At 38.5% G+C, this 22,809-nt stretch overlaps 2 protein-coding genes across 4 annotated transcripts; both read right to left on the reverse strand.

Moving 5' to 3' along the window:
* Window positions 1–5,215: 5,215 nt before the first annotated feature.
* LOC122418223 (E3 SUMO-protein ligase ZBED1-like) lies at window positions 5,216–14,767 on the reverse strand. Of its 3 annotated transcripts, XM_043432332.1 has the most exons (7): window positions 14,576–14,767; window positions 8,902–10,304; window positions 8,744–8,834; window positions 8,538–8,639; window positions 8,260–8,371; window positions 8,005–8,171; window positions 5,216–7,686 (listed from the first exon to the last, which is right to left on the reverse strand). In XM_043432332.1, the coding sequence occupies exons 4-7, from the start codon at window positions 8,611–8,613 to the stop codon at window positions 5,747–5,749; spliced, it is 2,295 nt and encodes a 764-aa protein (XP_043288267.1). In that variant the 5' UTR covers window positions 8,614–8,639; window positions 8,744–8,834; window positions 8,902–10,304; window positions 14,576–14,767; the 3' UTR covers window positions 5,216–5,746. The 3 variants fall into 3 exon arrangements, with proteins under 3 accessions (XP_043288267.1, XP_043288265.1, XP_043288266.1); XM_043432330.1 differs by having other exon boundaries at window positions 8,538–8,834; XM_043432331.1 differs by having other exon boundaries at window positions 5,216–7,635; window positions 8,538–10,304.
* Window positions 9,320–22,510, reverse strand: LOC122417747 (uncharacterized). Its single transcript, XM_043431544.1, has 12 exons — window positions 22,299–22,510; window positions 20,229–20,360; window positions 19,795–19,911; window positions 19,026–19,157; window positions 18,480–18,596; window positions 17,715–17,846; window positions 17,106–17,280; window positions 16,927–17,012; window positions 15,953–16,804; window positions 10,175–10,304; window positions 9,511–9,886; window positions 9,320–9,445 (listed from the first exon to the last, which is right to left on the reverse strand). The coding sequence occupies exons 1-12, from the start codon at window positions 22,429–22,431 to the stop codon at window positions 9,320–9,322; spliced, it is 2,508 nt and encodes an 835-aa protein (XP_043287479.1). The 5' UTR covers window positions 22,432–22,510.
* Between the last annotated feature and the right edge of the window lie 299 nt (window positions 22,511–22,809).

A 22,809-nucleotide genomic window follows, 5' to 3' on the forward strand; every position in this document is an offset into this window, starting at 1 on the left:
CGGACTCTTTGCTCGCGCTTTCGCGGGAAACTCAAAACCATGCAGCGTGTACGGAGGATAATTCCCGTCACGCTTCTTTACACAATATCGCAATAATTACCTTTCTGCTACTTTCACCTCTCCCGCTCACTCGAAACACTCCTCACGACTAGATGACCGTGATCCGGGTGTCTTTCCTCTTGGGGATCTGGCGGGCAGCTCTGAAAGGCCGAGGGGAGGCCTCCCTCTCGACTCCGGATGTCGCGGTGGGCCCACAACGATAAGCCACCAGGCAAGAACAGCACCTCGTTTCCAGAAAACTCCCCCAGACCCCACCTGACGAGGCGCCGGTTCACACGGACTTTGACACCCGAATTCACGGTATTGCGGGCGGTGCAACTCTGGGTTGCTACGGCGGGAAAGACACGGGCAGCGTTCAATAAATGGCCTATGCCAGCGTGCTCTTTCAACCGCCCGCAGGTCGAGAATGTTCTTCGGTACTCGAAGACGGCGTGAGAGGGATGATTCTTGCGAGCGAGATCGGCTCGAACAGCAGGAAAGTAACACCAAATGAATAATGCTAGCGGGGCCAAATGTGGCGACGTTAACACCAAATCTCTCGAAAACAAACGGAATAGTCAAAAGGAAACTTCATCAAAACTCAAAATTAAACAATCAAAAATTCTCTCTCCTCCTTGCACACGGAGGTAACAGGTAACGGTTATTATACGTAGTGAATTGTCGCTCGAAAGGTCCTATACGCGATTCTTAAAATAAAACTTATAATTACGTGACGATGAGTCTCGTTCCGACCAACACCCGACGAGTCGAACGGCGTCAAAATGGGCCGTAAACCCGGTCCACTGGTCGACACGATTCGTACGAGTGGCGGGGCAAAAATGTCACGTCACAGTACATAATACACGGCTCTTGGCGCGTTTTCGCCCAATTTGGAGGGAATATCGGCGTCAGTTTCCAGTAGACATCTGTGTATTTTTGCACACGAAATACCGTACGCACAAAATACGACGCACTGCAATCGAATTCCGCGAATTAAATATTTTTGAATCTTAATTTTTATTCATTCATAATATCTCGTTATTTTTTTATTATTACCGTGAATAGTGGTATTAAATATGGTTCGACGTAAAAAAGAACGTGCTCGCGCTCGTAAGAGAAAGAGCAGAATGCTGCTTCAAGAATTGAAAAGTGAAACGAAAAAAATAAATATGGAAACAAATAAAAAGAACGAAGAAAATGTTAGTGGTGAGTAATCGTGTTTCGAAATTTTTATTCCAAATTTCGGATTTATTTAGAACATTTACAACATTCATCGAGTATATGTACGATTTCATAGGGGAGGAAACCTCTGTTCAAGATGTCGATAACGTCGATGACGTATTCGATAATGGTGATAATGGCAGTGAACATTTGAATTCGTCAAGAGAGAATGTTTTCAATGAAAATTCTGATTTTCTTGCGGACGAAAAACAGAAAAGTGAAGAAGAACCATCACTTTCAACAGAAATTGAGGATTTACGTCAGTGGGCTGTAGACACGCAAATCAATCACACGCATTTGGAACAATTAATGGACATTTTGCGAAGAACACTACTTGTTGATTTACCAAAAAAAGCTGCAACGTTTTTGGGTACTTTACATGCTAACTACAACATTCGAAGTATGGAAAGTACTACGGATGGAGATCCTGGGGAATATGTGTACTTCGGAATTGCAGCTGGGTTGAAAAAATGTCTGGCTGACTTTCACGAAGGAAATATTAATTTAATTTTGAATATTGATGGACTGCCTATGTCAAGATCTGGAAAAATCAGTTTTTGGCCTATTTTATGCAAAATTTATTATGAGCCTGACGTGTACGAGCCATTTGAAGTTGCTATCTTTTCCGGACCTGGTAAACCAAAGGACTCCACAGAGTATTTTCAAGATCTGATAGACGAACTGAATTACTTGCACCGAGAAGGTTTCCGATTTGGCGATGAGATTTTCAAAATAAATTTAAAAGCGATTGTGGCTGACACTCCGGCTCGTGCTTATTGTAAAGGTAATTAATTTTTTTTCTTTTATCACAGTTATTCTCTCAAACTCCTCCGTAATTAAAAAAAAAAAAAAAAAATTATAGGTACTAAAGGGCACGGTGGTTACAGTGCCTGTGAACGTTGCACTGTTTATGGTAAACCCATCAAAGTTGGAAAAAAAACTCTCGTTGTTTACCCTGGAATTAAGCATTCAAAACGATCTAATATGTCTTTTCGAGAGCGATTGGATCCCGAACACCACACTGGAAATTCACCTCTAGAAATGATAAGATCTTAAAGGTCCTGATTTTTTTTACGGCTGCCCTCCTAATTTCTTACACGGGTTAGCATTAAGAAAACAGTAGCATAAGTTTAGCCTTGGATATACAATAACGAGAAAATAAGAAAATCTTGACTCGCGCACCAATCGCGTAGCATCAGAACTAGCACACCAGTCACTAAGCCGCTCGGATCCCCCACCACCCCAACACAGTCATCCGAGCTAGCACGGCTCAACATTTCTCCCTCAATGCGGCCATGACCGAACCAGCGAGTAGCATCACTGCTCGACCCCCACCGTACGGCCCTCGGCCAACTAACGCTAACCCCCACAATGTATTGTGACGGGTTTTTTATTTCTGACCGTCGATTAAACAATATAATAGGAGGGATTCACCTCCGTCCATCCTCCTCGATACTCGCACCACGGCTCGGCCTCGCAAGATTTCCTTAGAAGGAGAATTTTCTAGAAATATTATTGATTGCGTCCCGAATTCGAATTTATTTCTTTTTCATACGAGTTCCAACCGAGAAGGGAAGTCTAGATTGGAGAGCGGATCAGAAGGAAAATCAATCGTTGTTGTATCACATCCATTTCAAGCCAAAACTTATAATCAGGATCATTTCTTCCTGTGCGGCCTCCTGTTCGAATATTCTATCATCAAAGATTCTGAGGAAAACGTCGAACCACAAAGCATTTTGGGAAACTTTGACAGTTGGAACATCGCCGGTTATCACCATCGATCGTTCTGTGTTCAAAGAAGCCCACTGACCGTCGTACGACTCTCGCTCTCGCCAGATTTTCGCGAAGTATCGAGTAGGACGGACGTCCCGGGATCATCGATTGAATATCCGTAAGTTCACTGTCCTTTCACTTTCTGATGTGGTTGTGAGTTCGGTATTGCATCCCGTTGTCGAAAATAATTTATTTTGCTGAAATCCGCGGTCCCGATTAAATTATTTAGAGTGACGTCGTTCTAAATTAAAACTCGAGAAATTCGATCACGTCGGTGGTTCTGCCTCGTGGCTTGCCAGTTTTCTTCTATCACTCAGACTCGCGTATCCTTGAAATTCTCCGGGAACAGATCGCGAATAATTTTGAGCCGTGGTTATAAGTGAAAATCTGTCGTATCGTATTGTTGAAATTGTCTCCAATTAATGTTAAACTCTTTTCTTTTGAAAGCGGGAATGAAAGATCGTGGAATGATATGAATTGGGCGTGTGAGTGAAAATTGAGTGCTTGAGCCGAAACGAATCCCGTGAATTTATAAAGCTCGTCCGAGTAACCGCCTATCGGGGGCTCGGGGATAAATATTGAGGATAAAAAGAACGATTTCTTTCCTCTCGTACGTAAGTAGTTCCGCGGCGAGAAGGTACAAGAGCTCGAAGTAAATTGTAACGCGTGCGTAGGGTTTCGGCCGGTGTGATGTAATTTGGGTTCGACGATCTTTCTATCTCATATTTTGGAAAGTGCGATTGTATTATTATCTCGTAGCGATAGTTTCCCGTGATTTGATTTTGTAATTTGTTTCCCGTTTGCTCAGAGTTATATTATTTAAATAACATCATTAAACGATTTATATATTTTTCCTGTATATCTTTCTTTCTCTGTTTATATATCTTTCTTTCTCTCTCATCGTTGAGTCGTTTTACGACTGGCGCCCAAATAAATAAATCGACGTATGAGAGGAAGAACGATTTTGTGGCATCGTGTTGGAAAAATCTGTCACAGTATAAATATCGGGCTCCTACAGGCTCCTACAGCCAAGTGGTCATTCGATCTCGGAGCGAGCGCCGCGAAGGTGCCTCCAAGCCTCCAAGCCCCCTGCATTGTATATGACCGGCTTTCCTGGAATAAAGACTTCACATCAAAATTCATGCCTGGCCTATTTCTCTCTACTTCCAACTCTTATCGGGATCCAGCTCGGTTCCACGGGTTCGCAATTTCGAGGGTCCAACATTGAGGGTCTGACAGCGGAGTCCAACCACGAGAGGCCAGCAAGAATTCTCAGCCCCTCTCGGGGCTTTTCGACTCGTAGTTTCAATTCTACACACACATCGAATGTGTCACCGAGCCAGCGCAGGAACCACGGGTCCGGTAGCTGCAAAGCCCACCCGTGACCCCCGGTCTCCGTGCACTAGCCCATTCTTTAGAAAAAATATACCGTAATCTTTGTAGCGCACTCCCTACGGTCACCACTTGGTGCAGTGATCGCGCTTATTCGTATAGGCGTCTCACGCCTTTTGCTTAACTTCATACGGCCACCACTTGGTATGGTGACCGCTCTAGTTTAGTATAGGCGCTTCCCGCCTCTCGAAGCACCACTATAACTTGCGGCCTACCTTTTTTCCTCTTCCCTCCTATTCCTTGGGCTCTCGGGTCAGTGCAGGAGACGAGATTGGTAGCTGAGAAGCCCACTCGCTCTCCAGGGCCCGACACACCAGCCCACTCTATACCGAATCAATTAACCGAAATATCACGCATTATTTCCGCGACTCGGTGCGGAGACCGTTAATCTTAATAGAGGCGTCTCACGCCTCTCGCTTAACTTCCCGCGGCCACTACTCGGTGGGGTGACCGTCCAGTCGTCCCCCGAATTTCGCACCAGCGCGCCGGCGCAGTCAACCGCGAATCAGACCGGCGCGTTCCCCCCTTCATCGACTCGCCAGAAGTAGTACCCAAACTCATAACGATGGACAGCTCTAGGGATGCCGGATTGTTGAAAAAGAATCGATTCTTAGAATTGAATTGAATTGACACCCTCTGTATCGATATCAACAAAATATCGAGCGAAAAAGATCGATTCATAAAAAATCGATTCTTTTGAATTGCATAAAAATAATAAATGCAACCTGGAAAAAAAGTGTTCAATAATTATAGCGGGTATTTAAATTTTTTTTCAAATTTTTATTGCAATTACATTGTTTTATCGATTTTTCTTTTACCTGTTGAGTACACAAAGATTCTTTCGTGAAACAAAAAATAAAATATTAATCCTTCTTTTAAAATAAAAAAAAAATTAGGAACTTTTTCATTATCATTTTATAATTTTTTGCATATATTAAATATTACGCATATAATTATTCTTTGTGTATTATTACAACCGTAAATGTGTTCTCTGTTTGCTTCAGTTAAACGAAAATTAAATACAAAATTAACGAAAAATTAAATTCATATCTTCCATCACGGCAACAATTCAGGAACTAAACGCCATTTTAGGAAATAAAAAGATTAAAAGCAAACTTGTATTAAAAACGGATCAAGCAACGTTTACATGTACGACTTTGCGAAATAAAATATAAAAAATTATATTAATATCACAAACGAACGATCCGGTTCGTTATAAGCATACTTACATGCTCCGCTGCTAACTTATGATATATTATGATATGATATTAAAGGAAAAATATGACGCTAACGTACGAGAATGCTCGTTATAACGCAAGATCTACATGCGCCATTTTTCGAATTCTAAAGATTTCAAAAAAAGTAATCGGGATAGGTGTTTTCCGCTGAGCTTGTTACGATTTGGAGTTGCGATATTTCCGGCCATAGAAAACAATCTCTCACACGGTGTAGATGACGCCACGGTAGACAAATATTTCAGCGCTATAGAAGCCAATCCAGGAGTATTTTCTTTGCGATCAATCCAATATTTGATGGGGTCGGCGTTCAATGGAATAGTTTCGTTAGCCAAATATTGTTTAAGATCCACATCGAGACCCCCAGAGGTGCTTGTCTCTGTATCGTAATTCTTGTGTTGATTTACAAGTTCCGTATGGAATTTCCAAACGTCATTGTCATTACCACTTCGCTCACGCTCTTTCTCGAGATGCTTTTCCGGCTGTTGATGTTGAGCTCCGAGTTTATTCAATTTGGACTGCTTTACGAGAACATTTACTTTTTCGATGAGTTTAGCGCACGATAATGCCGACGAAAAATACATTCGCTTGAATCTGGGGTCGAGTATGTTTGCAATCGCAGTGAGAGGGTTCAGTTCAATCCCCTTGAAGCGTTTATCGAGCTCTTTAAGGATCGCATTTTTGAAATTCTCTACAATTTCCGATGTCGTCTTAACTCCCTCGATGGACTTTTTTAGGCAATAAACCGTTGGAATAATCTTGCTGGTCGTAACGTAGTTTTGACCGCTTAGATCCTTCGTTACCATTTCAGCTGGCTGCAGTACGCGCACTGTGTCTCGAACGGTGGCAATTTCATCGGCTGTCAACAACGGCGGCGATTTTGGTAGCTTGAGCAAAATTGAACTGATCGGATCAATGAGTACCAGAAACCTCTCAAGCATGTAAAAGGTCGAGTTCCATCGAGTCGATACATTTTGTATCAAACGCAGTTGAGAAGATTCAACCTGAGATTTGCGGAGTTCATCAGCAGCAGGCGTTGAATGCTTGAAGTATGTGACGATGACTTTAATTTTTGTGATCAGCTCTTTCAGGGGTTCAGTTCCATCGATGACTCTCGTGAACACCAGATTGAGTGAATGGGCAAAGCACGCTAGATGACGGTTCGAACCGAATGTATCGCACGCCGCTTTTAAAACGTTCGCTCCACTATCCGTGACAATAGCGCTGACTTTTTCAAGCTCGATGTTCCAAGTTTCGCATATTGACTTAAACGTGCCCTGAATATATGCACTCGTGTGGCGCTCGTTCAATTCCACCGTGTCCAAGGCTACCGTCAGAAGTTTGTCATCATCGAGGAAATGGGCAGTGCATCCCAGAAAACTTTGCGTATTCATCGTCTCCGTCCAGATATCTGCAGTAAGCGTGACGTTGGCAATCTGGAGAAACTTTTCTTTCATTAGCGCTGAAAGCACTTCATATTTTCGATCAATAGCAGCGGTTATCGCGGTGCGCTTGGGAACGTCATAAAGCGGCGTAGCAACGGAGCTGTAGTACTTGAATCCGGTTTTCTCGGTTGTATTTATGGGCAAATCATCTTTCGCGATCATATAGATCAACGCATTCGTGATTGCACTAGCTTTGGAACCTCCATTTTTGAACGAAGATATCCTAGAAACGCTCGTGTCGATCCTGGGTTGGCAATGCGTATCACGTTGTGTAGAAACAGTGGCGACGACGGGATCATCCGGATCAATTTCGAGATTATTTTTTTGTATTGAACTCTGAGTATTTTCTCGTATCAGCTTTGGAGTTTTGTCGTTTTTGTGATTCCTAAGTATATGGTTAGTCAAATTCGTAGTATTTCCACGAGATTTGACATCTTTATGGCACAGTTTGCACTGACCACCGTCCTGGGTTTTGACGAAATATGTCCAGACGCTGCTCTTCTTCGGTTGAGTCGGCTTGAATCGCGGTCCTAAAGGAAATTTCGTCTTTACGTTGCGTTGACGAAAAGTCTGTGTTTCGTCTACAAAAATTTATAAGTGATAGATCATTTTATTATAATACGATCTTTGTATTCAATATAAATTCAGCAAACATAGATTAATGAAAGAATATATTCGATGATTTTTTTTTAATTTTCAAAACAACTTTGACCAAATGAACGATTCCCCAGAGAACGCGAACAAATCCCAAAGAGCGCGAAGGAACCCTCAGAGAACGCGAACGAATCCAAAGAACGCAAACCCACCCCAGAGGACGCGAAGAACGAGACGTAGAGGTCACACAAAAAAAATTTATTGGATAATATTATTCATTTATTATATAGTGAATATTATATTACCTTTTGATGCGTGCTTGTCCATGACGATTGAGGGAATCGGAGTTGGAGAATCAGGACCCATAGTAGTGGTTCCGGAGGTGCTTGCTGTCAATGCCGTCTTGTTAGTTTCTGCTGGGCCTATCGAGGACACTTCATCTACATCTTCATCTTTTGCGAAAATCACCTCACTGTAGAATAATTTTGCACATATTATTATAAAACGAACTTGTTATAAAACAGTTAAATAAATAATAATGAATAAACGGTAATACTCACTAATCAATGCCATCGATGGACCGGCGCAATACCTCAATGTCTTCGTCATAGTTCAAGATTGCCGTTTTGTCCAATAAATCTTTGACGTACTCAATCGGAAATACTTTCGAATCTGAAATAAAATAATCATAGAGTATATGTTAGAGTAATATTATATGTTAAAGAAAATATTTTGACTTGACGTAGAGGCAGCTCTTGTCGCTGAGCATGTCGCAGTGAGGCATATAATAGATTATAAAACATACCAGTAACCAGTAATAGACAGAATATTTACTTACGTTTTAATTTAATGTACGTCGCAAAGTCGATCCCGTCAGCTTTCCAAGGATCCTGTCGATTAATTTGGAAATACATCGAGTACACCCTGGCCGAAGTTTCTTCTAAAAATTCAAGCAAAAATATATTACCAAAAATATTGCACAAACTGGATTCGAAAAGTGACAAGTCACTTGACATATTTTTTTCAGTTTTTCATTATACATACAATAGCGTAAAATGTTGAAAAGTGTTAAGTCTTCGACAAACTGGTGACTGGCGACCTGCCCTGTGCGTGCACGGGCACGCTAAAACATAACCTGTATGTCGCGTGCAAGTTTTTAAATTAAATGAAGAAATGCACTTAAATATATAAGGTAATCTTACCTGCAGGTGCACACGACGTCATGATGACCGAAGTTCGAAGCACAACATGCAAAGACTCTAGCGATGATAATTTTTTTGAAGATTAAAAAAGAGAACGAGAATAACGATAATATAAAATATAAATGCGAATTGCGCATGTGCATTGTGCATAACGAAACGTGTGGAACACGACGCAGAGGCGCAGAGCGCACAAACCATGCGAGGGCTACTTAGTACTCTTATGACGCTATTTTTCGTAAATAAAGTTTTTTTAAATTAAAAGAACAAGAAATACAATTTTACGCAGTCGATCTTGCACTCAAAAAATCGATTCAATCAATTAATTGAACGAAAAGAATCGATTTAATATATCGATTATTGCCACCGAAAAGATCGATTTCTCAATTAATCGATTCACACGGCGGCATCCCTAGACAGCTCACTCCAACTTCAACAGCGGTACGGGACGGACCTCCATCAATGCCTTGAAGAAGAACAGCCTCCTACCTGCGACGCTTAGATCGCCGATGCGAAGAGCGAGTAGAAGCCATCCGAAAAAAGCGAGCTGCCGCCAAGAAGACGCCGAAACCCGGTTTAACATCACGGCTCCCGCAACCGGCGACTCCAGACCTTCCCAGCGAGAACAATCTGGTGGTTGAAGAGATTCTCGGCCCAGTCCAACGGCCTTCCCAGACTTCCGCACGGACTCCGGCCAAGACCACCATCCATCCAGACATAATCCAAACCACGGCCCGCATCATCACGCGGCCGCAACGGACTCACGCGGACACCACCAAGACCCGGAAAATCATAGACGTCTCGCCGAAAAAACGGGGCCACCTCGAACAACCTACGCCCGTCTCGCCAACCGCCATCATCTAGCGCCTGAAGGCTAGGTGAGCGTCTCCGAGGAAGCCGAAAATCAAGCTTCTTTAAGCCTCTTTTGTCAGACAAGACAAACCAACGGCCCTTGTCAGGGCCAACAATAATTTGAACGTGGGTCGCCCTTGTTGAGCACGCTCTTCCAAATTAGCGTGTGACAAGATGTATGTGGTGAAATTTTCTATTTATTTTTCAAACGAAAAAGCATTTTGTCAATTTAATAGTACATTGGATCAATTGACAAATTACTTTATGATATGGCAAATATCAATCATAAAGTATTTAAAAAAAAAAACATTTTAAATACATAAACCTTAAGCTCAAGGGGAATGAAGAAGGAAATCGGATATGAATTCGCGACTTATATTATTTATCGATACGTATGACAGACTCGTCGACGTTTTCTTTCTACTTTTTTGGTGGTCCGCGTAACTTGCGTCCTCCGTCCCAATCTTTAACATTATTTATGCACACTACCAGACTGCGGTAATAATCTTTCTCGGTCACGTTCTGTTCTCCAGAATGAAATTTCCTGACGAAATCTGAAATAGAAATCATTTAGAATTACGGAATCTAATAATTATATCAGTAAAAAGACACAGAGAAAACTGCCTTACAAAAATTAATTTAAACATATAAAAACTTCTATATGAAACACTCTAACAGATGCAAAACATGCCCAACTTTGGGGGTTGATTTCACCCCTTAAAAATAACTTTCGGCCGATAAAAAAAAATACGTGTCTCTTATTTTTTGATAAGCTACATTCTATAAAAAGAATACTGAAATCGGAAGGGGACAGTGCTCGAAATAAAATTTGACATTTTAAGGGTGTTTTACTACCTTAATTTTTTTGATTTGAGGAAAACTCAAAAACACATCAATTTTATTTTTTTTTGCTCTGCAAAATGGCGTTTGTTTTATAAGAATCGGATCGTAAGTTTTTTTTATACGACAAAAATCTGGATATTCGGGGGTCGTTCACCCCTTTGCAGTAAGGGTGCATAAAAAGTTGAACATGTCATATAGGTTATTTGACATGCAGAACATTTTGCAATTGGTTTTGTTTCGATCGGTTGAGTGCTTCTATATAACAGTCTACCAGATGCAAAACATGCCCAACTTCGGGGGTCGATTTCACCCCTTAAAAATAACTTTAAGCCGATAAAAAAAAATACGTGTCTCTTATTTTTCGATGGACTATAAAATATAAAAAAATTATCAAAATCGGAGGGGAACACTAAAGTACCTTTCCTTGTTAGTTATCCAGTAATTACGCATTAAAGCAGATTTCTTATGCCCGGAATATATACCTATATATATGGAAACGCTATGCTTATACACGTCAACTTTAGTGATCAATTACTCGATAACTGTGTAGAAGAAAAATCTTAAAAAATTTGTATTGTCAAATTTGGCACTAAAGAATATGTTCACCAAATTTTATAAAATTCTGAACTTTTTGAAATTTTTTATGCTTTTAGCATGGTTTAGCATGGCAACATTGTATCGCCTGTACCGAAACTCCTTAACAAAATCCGGCAAAATAGGTTTTTGGCCCATTTTATGTAAAATCTTCTATGAGCCCGATATTTATCAAGAGACTCGGCAGAGTCTCGGGACAAGTACATTGACAGCCCTGTCGTCTGCTGGCTCGAGGCTCGCCGAGTATACTTTCTCTGAATAAAACGATTCGCGGTGTAAACCATTTGTAGTGGCAATGTACTGCGGTGAAAGTAAACCGAAGGACTTGAACGATTTTTTTCAAGATTTTATTATAGAGTTGAATGAATTGCAAAGTGAAGATTTAACGATGAACGGAAAATTTTTTAGCATTAAATAAAAAAATAATTGCCGATACTCCCGCTCGGTCTTATTTTAAGGGAACAAAAGGTCACGGTGGCTATAGTGCATGTGAACGATGTACTGTGTATGGAACAGCCATTAAAACAATAGGCAGAAAAAAAATTCATAATTTATCCGGGAATAAATCATGAAAATAGAACGAACATATCATTTCGAGAGAGGAGATATCTAGAATATCATGTAGGGAATTCTCCATTAGAGTTGATTAATCCCGAAATAGATTTAACAACTATATTCCCTTTAGATTTCATGCATTTGGTCTGTGTTGGAGCCATGAAAAAATTACTGGAACTTCTGTTGAATGGCCCACTGAAAGTCCGATTAAGTGCAGAGATGAGAAGGGAACTTTCTCGTCGAATATTGTCTTGCTAAGTGGAAAGCCACAGAATTAAAATTTTTTCTTTTATACTATGGTCCATTTGTTTTGAAAGGTTTGCTACCCAAAAATATGTAGAATCATTTTCTTTTGCTGCATACAAGTTTTCGTATTTTGTGCAGTGAAAAATTGGTGCTGCAATTCAAGCAAAAAGCGAGACAGTATCTGGAGATATTTGTAACGACACTGCCGACCCTATATGGAGAGGAATCCTTCGTTATTAATATGCATAATTTGTGTCATTTGCCGATGACGTCGATAATTTCAGTTCCGATTTAAATAAGATAAACTGTTTTCCTTTCGAAAGTTATCTTGCTGTGATCAAACGTTTACTTAGATGTTACGTCCAGAAGGGACGAACGTATTCGGGAATTTATGTAGTTTTCGCTGCCACCAACCTACACAAAGTGTAGGATTTTTGAAATGTAAAATATTTTAATGGATATTTTGTTTGGTCTAAATGAAATTGAAATAATTGGTTAAATAAGGGAATAACCGAAATATTGCAATATTGAAATAATTTAAGAAATAATGAAGGAGTACCTATCTATATGGTCCCGTCCGGGCCCCGAAGCAGGAGATTGGGTCGCTCAAATAATTATTAACCGGGAAATCAGGTTTATTGATAAGATATGGAAAACAGAAGGTTCGACGAGAATAGAAATATATGCGAAAAAAGGTACAAAAGGTTTATAGTTTGAATGAAACAAGGCACAATTTCGAAAATGAAAACAACAGCGAATTAGCGTTTACGCTAACTTACTTTCTCACACGAACGGAAACAATTCTCCCGTTCCGCTCCACAGACAATAACCGCGCCTTCAATCGACGCGCGGTTCACACACACGCACAGAATTAACTTGGTTTTGGAAGAATAACAAAAAGTGAGTCGCGAGACTCGATAACAGAACGTCCGTGAGGCAAGAGGCAATGTGTTGCTCACTACGCGTTTGCTGACGGAACCCAGACTTATAACCTCTATGCGGTTCACCTGTGTCATTGTGCCAGGATTTACTACCCCACCGCGAGTTAGTAGGCCAAGCTACATAGATTTTGAAGTAGACTAATTAGTGTTATCTGCAAACGGGCTAGGCCATTGTTTGGAGAATAGCTCTATATAAGCCAGTGACATGCCCTCCACTCGAAATTTCAACCTACAACTTTGTTATTAACAACTTAATGCGAAAAATCGCTGTTTTTTTAGTTTTTTGCACATAAAATGAAAACTATCAGGGTAATCGTGATAGTGTTAATACAAAAGTTGTAGAAAATTAAAATACAAAGGAAATGAGCGGTCAAACACCTCAATCGGACCGTTACTTTATGAGAAAATTGAAAAAAAAACAGCAAAAAATAGTTTTTTTCAAAAATTCATAACTCGGTCGTTTTTTGAGTTGTAGCGTAAACTCTCCGGCCTGTATTACTTATTAATATATACTTCATTTGTGCGAAGAGCAGGCACTGTCCAATAGTTCAATGCATAGTTTCTGATCCGTGGCCATTTCAATTTTTTACTATGCAATTTCCTAGCAGACATATTATCGACGGATATTATGTGATTTTAATTTATCAAAACAATTTCAAAAGTAGAAGTCTCATATTTCAAAACGTTTATCTTGGTTTGTACAGTAATATCCCCTTTATATTATAGGAGATTTAATTTGCAATTGTTATTAATTTAATGCAATTAAATAAAATTATTTGGAAATAACTTTCTTAATCCCCTCTGTATGCATACTTATGATCCATCAGTCCTAGAAGGGCCCTGATTTTTATTTGAATGAAAAATTTAAATGAAAAGTGATGGGCCGGACAAGTACTTTTAATACATATTTAAACATAATTTGTACCGATCCAAAATTGACGTCGAATATTGTCAATAATACCAGGGGATCCTAAAAGTCTGAGGGGAATCGATTTTCTTCTAAATCTCTGACACCATAGAGTAACAAATTATAATACCTTTGATGTGATTTTTTTTTGGATTCAAACGCTCCATAGAGCAATCTCATAATATTTAAACTCGGAATTACTAATAAAACGCTTGTCCTTCGATTGATATCATAAATTTTAGTGCTGCACGTAACTTAAATGGTAACTTTTTTGATTCATTAGAACTTTCTCAAGTTCCTGATGGTTCCCCCATCAGAATGAATATTCCGAATTACCATTAAATACTTGGCCTCGAATTGATATTATAAATTTTAATGCTGTACGTAACTTATAGTTAGATGGAAATTTTTCTCAATTGATTTAGCTATTAGAATAAGATAAAAAGAATGGGGCATCGTTGTGAAATTTTTTTCGAATTGTTCTGTTGAAATTATTTACACTTGGTTTGATAATTTTTTTTAAGGAATTTTTTTTTACACTTTTCGTGATATGATCAGGAAACAAGGGACCATCAATGTACTTGTCCCAACCTTTTTTTCCCTAGGGGAACTTTTGGGATTTTTACTGATATGTTCAAATAAATGCTGACGCTTTTAAATGTCAATTTGTCACACAAGAACTGAAAATGCAATACAAAGTCTGGATTCTGAATAGAGTATAATGAGATTAAGAACTAACCTTCTTTGATAGTTGTTTAACTCGTTCGACGAGCACTTCAAATACTCACGTGTACTTGCAATTGAATAAATGAAATGTAAAACTTAAAAAAAAATTACAGGGTAAAAGCAAAATCACGGATAAAACTGAATTTTTGAAAAGAAAACGTGGACTCGGCTCATTAGGCTCTATTATTATGTACAGCAGCTCTGAAATCTGGCTGGAAACTAAGCCAAGCCAAGCTAGCAAACACAGGTCATTTCCCCCTCCCAAGGATTCAAGGCCAAACCAAACGGCAGTTGTGCCCGTATCCCAGTACGAAATCGGGAGAAAGTGGGGATAAACCGTACCGAAATACACAGAGCAGATGTTCCAATTTTTGGTGTCCTGTATATAACTTCAAAAACTTACGAATGTTCCTTTACTACTTACCCTACATGTTCAAATTTTCGGCGTCCTGTATATAACTTCAAAAAACTACAAACATTTCATTTTACTATTTACCCTGCATGTATATGCATTTATGTAACGAAACGGTTCTACCTATTTTGAAAAAATTGTTTACAATACAAACAATTATAATGAAAACAGTGGAAATTATGCCCTCCTGTTTGTCTTTTTAGTAATTTGATTAAAAAAACGTGTTTCCCGGAACGAGATACCCCGGAATTTAAAAAAAATGAGTTCCAATATTCTTATTTGTTGCTGAGATATTCGAACGAAAAGATCGTGAAATACGCGCGGCACGGAAAGAAAGGACAGAATAAATCGCCGTATAGACGACGCGCGACAATAAGTGCGAAAGAAACAGAGCGAAAACATCGCGCGAACGACCATGCTCGCTAGAGCCTCAACGCGTGCAGGGAGAGAGAGAAACGTAGCTGCGTGGAATATTCCAGCGCGTACTACCAAAATTCGATATCAAACTCAACTTAATTAATTAATGCGCCATAGAATTACATCAAATGAACTATACTGAATGGACCCAAATTAATATCGAATCTATTAGTGGAGCTGAGCTGCAAAACTACGAAATTTGGGAATACGGGAAATATCGGCCGCAATCTCGCTCGAAACTTCGACACACATGTTCCCCGAAACGCCAAATAAACCGGAACTAAATTCCGAAAACTCAAAATGCTCAACTTCATTATTCATTCGGGGAGAAAGAGAAAGGGCTTACCAAGGAACCAGCTCGTCGCACGCCGAAAGAAAAAGGAACCTCGATGATCGGGAGGTATTGGTGACTCGCCGGTGAGGGGATCGGAAGAAGACTAATGGTGCGATCGATCGGGAATAAGAATTTCGAATTACTTATTTTTCTCCAATCTTACATGACGAATTTATTAATTTCGAAATATCGACTATTCTACAATTCGGTTATTCGAAATTTCGAACCCCACCCGATTAAGAACCTTCCAAGTTGTCGTAATTTCTGTCGTATCATGTCATAAAAATGGGGGTCTTTATATTTTTGACAGAGCTTATTTCCAAATAAAATGACAAGCTCATCGTACCGGATCGACTTCACCACTTCATCCTCCTGCAGTGAGGGAAATACGCGCTGTCGAAGAATATTGCTGGCTTCTTTATGAATACGGCCGGTTATTTGTTTCGAACCAAGAATGATGTCTCTGCGTTTATCCTGCCGCTTTGAACACTGCATGCTGACGTGGTGGCGTATATTTGATTTGGCATAATCACCGAGACATTTCGGACACGTCGCGTAGTCAGTCGCTTTTTTTCCATATCTCGCACTCGACCGACGAACAACTTTTCGCTCTCCGGTATTCAGTGTTGGATTTGTGTTAAAACTGAAGTGCCCTTTCTTTCGAATTTTCGCCATCATTTTCTTCCGTTCTTTAGAACCTCTAGCATAGTTCAATAGCTCTTTCACATCTTTCTCATTTCGATGTTTTCGTATGACATGTCGGCTAAGCTTGGCTTGAAGAGTATTGCAATAAAGACAATAATCCTTTTTCAATCCCGTCTCAACAGCTAGAACGAACATATTTTCATCATTTGGTGCACTATGGCCGACGACATTAATTTTGGAAAGGGCATCCGAATTGTTCAGTGCGTCGAAGGACTGGCATGAATTAGCTGTCGTATTGTTTGTTGTATTTGTCTTGTCTTGTAGAGAATTATCCATTTCATTATCTTCGTCGGATTCATCGTCGGAATCTGGAACATATGATTCGTCGGAAAAGTCATCCTGTCGTTCCGGTGAAGCCTCACTTCTGTTATCATCTGCAAAATAAAGTCATCGAACATTGAGACAAATAATAATAGAAATAAAAAAACATTTATAAGAAGTCATTTATACAGCGTGGATTTTTCCCCATCAATCATAATACAATTCTATAAAATACCTGCAGCGGTGTTGTTTAGTATCTTAGGGCGCTTCAATATATTGTTCAATGTATTCTCCGATGTATCGTGTTCCGTTTGTGCTTGTCTAATTTTGAAACAAAATGAAAAATGTACAATAAAATAATGTCATTTTAGAAGTCGGTGATGTTGGTCGGAAAAGAGAATACTTTTCAATTACCTTTCATGTGCAGAAATGGTAACCGAAGCATTTCCCCATGGAGGAGTTGTATTTTTCGACGCTACAGCCGATAATTCTTCTGTTTTATATTCGTTACTCAAGAAATCATTGTCCCAAATGGAATCGTTTGCAGCCATAAGCATTTCTGCCGTAGAAGACAGCGATACATTCATCTCTGGAAATATCGATTATTGAAAGGTTTATTTTCGCAAAGATATTTTAATCATACACATGATTTATAAAAGATGTGAAGTAACATAATATACCATCTGGTAAGAAATTTATACTTGATTCCAACGAATTGTTTGTCCTCAAATAATCAATCGCATTTGAGTGGACCGGTTTGAATTGGAAAAATTGTGGTAGGATATTAACCAATTTGTCTTCAACGATGATAGGTTTCTCGCGACCTCCGATCGACGAATGATCGCCTTATTTTTTTGAAATATAGCGAACAAAATCATTAGGTTTCTTCTATGTATGAAAGCGGTTACTTTATGATTTTTTTTTTTTTAATCAGCTGGTATGAATTCAAATGTGAAACGAAAATATTTTTAACGCCTTCAGATGGATAGTAATAATGGAGAAATCGTCTTTCTTAGAACGTACCCGTATTTGTGCTAAGCACATGTAATTGATGTGTCTCATCATTACATTCGGTCAGAGAATTGGTTGTCCCGTAATCCGTCGTATCGGATATTGGTGCGAGCGATTCATGTCCAGCATTTTGACTTTTTTGTTCTGCATATAAAAAATACCCGAAAATTAGTATCTTCGTCGCGAATGAAGCTATCGCCGTAAAAAATTTTTGTTCAACGAAATCCCAAAACAGCACTTTTTTCTCTTAAATTACCCATTTTGTTTCGAAAGAAGGCATAAATTATAGAGGAGGATGCAATTCGAGATCTTTACAAATGCATATATTGTGCTTTCTATGTATAATGTGTGAAATATACGGTTTTAAACAAATTACTTGTGTAACAGTTAAATCACACAGTAGACAATAGTAGCCTGAATTATATTAGAAATTCATAAAGTATCGAGCCAATCTGGTAATCGTAAGAAACAAATGAAAAAGTATCTTTTTCTATAAAATTGAGAAAATTATTTTGGCATTGATTGATGCGAAAAAAATGAATTACTTTCCTGAGAGAAAATGTGCACTCGGTCTATGCTCAGCATAAAATTTCATATATGAGAAAAATTGATTGAAATGAAAAAATGAATTCGCGTCAATCTTTTTTGCAATTTAATTTAACAAATCGTTATTATGTTTCTGTCCAAAGACTTTGACGTGCCTCTTATTGTTGAAATATTACCTTTTTTTCAATTGCAATAATACAAAATTTTCTATGTCGTACTGTGTACACGCACCTGTATTTGTAACTGTCTGAACTCCTTTCGCAGTATCTCTGGCGAGTACTTCATTTTCGTTACTCATACGCTCGTTTTCTGATTTTCTTCTTGAATTTGCAATTGCTAGTTCGTTTACTGAAAGTTATCAATCAAAAATAAACCATAATATAATCCAGAAGGAGATTTTCTACTTTTTTAAAATGCCAAATAACAGCAATCTCAACATTCTCATATAACATTATAAAGTGTGAAAGAATAACGTCAGTTCAAATCGTACATTTCTTTGCGGTACCTATATATCATACATTTTCGAAATTGAATAAATGGCATTGTCAAATGAAATACAGATATAAATTACCAAATTAACAACTTTCGATCGTTGAATGATTGACTTTCATTTTTGGAATTCATTCAAGGTAACGAATAGGTTTTTTCCATGTGTGAAAACTGTCATTTCACGATATTCACTACATGCGCTAACGATTCGAAAACAAAAAGCGAAATTATTTGGAGGGCTCTCAAATCAATGAAAATAATTTAAAAATCGTCTTTATTAGAACGTACCAGGATTTGTGCTAAGCACATGTAATTGCTGCGTCTCATCATTACATTTGGTCAGAGAATTAACTGTCCCGTAATCCGTCGTATCGGATATTGGTGCGAGCGATTCATGTCCAGCATTTTGACTTTTTTGTTCTGCGTATAAAAAACACCCGAAATTAGTACCTTCATCGCGAATGAAGCTATCACCGTAGAAAAGTTTTGTTCAATGATATCCCGAAACAGCATCTTTTCCCGTATAATTACCCATTTTGTTTCTACAGAAAGCACGAATTAGAGAAGAAGAAAATACGAGATCTTTAGCATGAAATTAGTGTATCCTTAAAACATCATTGATACGGATCAACGAAATAAATCGTAAAACAGAAATATGACATAGTAGTTAAGCCTCATTCATAAAAAAGATTCAAAATTATCAAGCTAGCCGAGTGATCTTAAAAATCTATTGGAAATTCTCCGTGTTTATCCAATTGAGAAATGTTTTTTTAACGTTGGAGTATTCGAAAAAGACGAATTTTTTCACTAAGAGAAAAAACACACTCAGCCTATGTTCAGGATAACACTCCATATGTAAAAAATTAATTGTTAAAGATAATTGAAAGAAATTTCAAAAATTCTTTTTCATTAATCGTGTTTTACAAATAATTCTTTTAACAATTCACTAGAACGTTTGCGTCCTAAGATTTTGCCGGGCTATATATGATTGTAATTTGTTCTTTTTTTTTCAGTTGTAGCGTTACAAAATTATTTATGTCGCACTGGGTACACGCACCTGTATTCATAACAGCCTGAACTGCTTTCGCAGTATCTCTGGCGAGTCCTTTATTTTCGTTACTCATATGCTCGTTTTCTGATTTTCTTCTTGAATTTGCAATTGATAGCTCATTTACTGAAAGTCATCAATCAAAGACAAACTATAATATAGTCAGGAAGGAGATTTTTTACTTTTTTTAAATGCCAAACAATAGCGATCTCAACGTTCTCACTTAACATTATAGAGTGTGAAAGAATAACGTTAGTTTCAATTGAACATTTTTTATGTTAGTTCAACATAATGAATTAATAGGTCTTTTACGCGTATAAGAACTGTTATTTTATGAAAATTCGGTCTGTATGCGTTAACGATTCCAAAAACAAAAATGAAATTATTTGGAGCGCTCTCAAATCAGTGGAAATAATTTAAAAATCGTTGTTATTAGAACGTACCCGTATTTGTGTTAAGCACATGTAATTGATGCGTCTCATCATTACATTTGGTCAGAGAATTGGTTGTCCCGTAATCCGTCGTATCGGATATTGGTGCGAGCGATTCATGTCCAGCATTTTGACTTTTTTGTTCTGCGTATAAAAAACACCCGAAAATTAGTATCTTCGTCGCGAATGAAGCTCTCGCCGTAAAAAAGTTTTGTTCAACGTTATCCCGAAACAGCATTTTTTTCCCGTTTCATTACCTGTTTTGTTTCTACAGAAAGCACGAATTAGAGAAGAAGAAAACACGAGATCTTTATAAATGCAATTTCCGTATCCTTAAAATATCATTGATACAGTTCAACAAAATAAATCGTACAACATAAATATGACACAGTAGACAATAGCAGCCTTATATATAATATAAATTCATAAAGTACACTAGCCGGATAATCTTTAATAACTCGAGGAAAGTTTCTTTTTCTATCAAATTACGCAATTGATTCAAGCGTTGTTGTACGCGGGAAAACGAATTACTTCACTATAAGACAAAATGCACACTTGTTCTATGCTCGGGAAATCATTCTATATGTTATAACATAATTGAAAAAATCAATTCGCGTCAATATTATTTTCAATTCAATTCATTAATCTACTATAATGTTTCCGTCCGAAGATTTTACCGAGCCTTTGATGATTGAATTCTTTTCTTTTTATTTCAGTTGAAACGTGCCAAATTTTTTTTACATCGTACTCTGTATACGCACCTGTATTTGTAACCGTCTGAAATGCTCAGGCAGTATCTCTCTCTGGCATTTCATTTTCGTCATTGTGGCACTCGTCTTCTAATTTTTCTTTTAGCTTCGCGAGCTCTTGTCTGTTTCCTAGAAGCCGTCGATTGAACGCAACATTACAGTAAAGTCGAGACAAAGATAATCGGAATATATTCGAGAGAAATAGAGATCGCAACATTCACATGTTATGTTGTAAAGGACAAAGGAGAACCGCTACTTTGATCCGTGAAAACATTTTTTTTTTCGCATGCCTTCCTTCACATATACGTTCAAAATCGAGCAACCAAAATCTCCGAAACGAAAATAGATTTCAATACCAGTGAAAAGCAATAAGAAAATGTTGTGAGCGCTCCGCGGGCGAAGATTTGAATGTTCGCGAACGGAGAGACCAAACTCTCCGTGTTGCCAGATTGGGAGAATTTGGTGAAGGTAGAGGAGAGGGAATCGCCCTCTCATCAAGCTGTAATCTCACGCTCTCGGTCTCTTCGCTCTGGGACGTCAACGAGGCCGGACACATTTCGGGAGTTGAACCAAATACATCGCATAATCGACTGGCCAGTCTTCTTTTCTCTTCAACTTCAACACCTGTACCCGAGCATCGAAGCCCACCTCGGTCCCAGGGCAAGAGCCACCGAGGGATACACGCAGTAGTGAGATAAGTCGACATTTATTCTTTCCACCATGAATTATTGTTCCCCAGAAAACGATCAATTTTATAAAAAGTAAACAAAAAAACGAAATTAGAAACGACGTGGCTTGACGAGCGCCAGAGCTGGCGCGTGTGTGTATGTATGTGTGATTGTGTGAGTGCTGCGTGTACATAACGGACCGGAATTTTCATGTTACGATATCATTAATTAGACATTAAAATAAAATATATGTGTCCAAGAGAAATAAAAAAGGATCCGAGTAAAGCCTTGCGATTTCGATTGTATTCTAACACAAATAAAACTTACAATGTATCCGCGTTTATTCGAACCAACTCCTTTCAACCCCGATTCGGAAATTACCAGACGTTTAATGAAGTGATTCTATATCATTTTTCCAAATATTCATTCTAAAAGCTACTCGAATTGCATCATAGTCAACTATCCACATTCTGATAATTACAATATTTTAAGTCTATTCAAAAGCAACAAAAGTATAAAAAAAAGTCTACGTAAATATCGATGAATCACCATTTCATGAGGAAATAGGTACCTACACCAAATTAGAAAAATAGTCAATTTTATATCCTTCACTGAGACGTCGGATTTCCCAATAAAATTCGTTTATATTTATAATGACTACTTACCGTTGACTTCTATTACTTTTACAGCATATCGGCTTCCTTTGTAGCGCACGACACTCTTTTCGTCTCTAGTTGTAACGTCTTTCAATTTGCATAAATATAGGGATGAATCATCGAACTCCACTAATGCGAACATTTTTGACGAGCGAACCTTCCAAGGGAGCGGCTACTGACGAACTGATTCGCATTCGACACCGATCACTCAGTGAAGATTAACACAGTTACAAATGTAAAGTCACACTAACAAAACTGTACATTCGTGAGGTCCTCATAAGCGACGTGTTTCTCCCTTGTAGTGATAGCGGAGCGGGCAAGCCAATGTTTATGTATCCTTCTAGTCGATGGACGCAACAGTGTAAGACTATCGTCACGAAACGTGAAATATGCCGAATTATTGAATAATACGAGGAAAGCTTCGAAATTTCGCGCTAGGAATAAAGTGTAGAGACGTCTAAAGAGCCTTGTTGCGAATTCACGTTTGGAATATATGTTGTATATCGACGTGTCTTGATTC

Source organism: Venturia canescens, chromosome 11, assembly GCF_019457755.1.
Source record: "Venturia canescens isolate UGA chromosome 11, ASM1945775v1, whole genome shotgun sequence".
NCBI classification, from domain to species: Eukaryota; Metazoa; Arthropoda; class Insecta; order Hymenoptera; family Ichneumonidae; genus Venturia; species Venturia canescens.

Excerpts from the sequence above, each read along its gene's own strand:
- LOC122418223 (XM_043432330.1), bottom strand. The coding sequence starts at position 8,715 with ATGTCAAGTGACTTGTCACTTTTCGAATCCAGTTTGTGCAATATTTTT. Across the intron at positions 8,372-8,537 it reads GACGTACATTAAATTAAAAC|ATTCGAAAGTATTTCCGATT; the intron begins GTAAGTAAATAT and ends ATTTTATTTCAG. Across the intron at positions 8,172-8,259 it reads TCCATCGATGGCATTGATTA|TGAGGTGATTTTCGCAAAAG; the intron begins GTGAGTATTACC and ends ATTATTCTACAG.
- LOC122417747 (XM_043431544.1), bottom strand. The coding sequence starts at position 22,431 with ATGTTCGCATTAGTGGAGTTCGATGATTCATCCCTATATTTATGCAAA. Across the intron at positions 19,158-19,794 it reads TCAGGCTGTTATGAATACAG|AACAAAAAAGTCAAAATGCT; the intron begins GTGCGTGTACCC and ends TTTTATACGCAG. Across the intron at positions 18,597-19,025 it reads TGTGCTTAGCACAAATCCTG|TAAACGAACTAGCAATTGCA; the intron begins GTACGTTCTAAT and ends GATAACTTTCAG.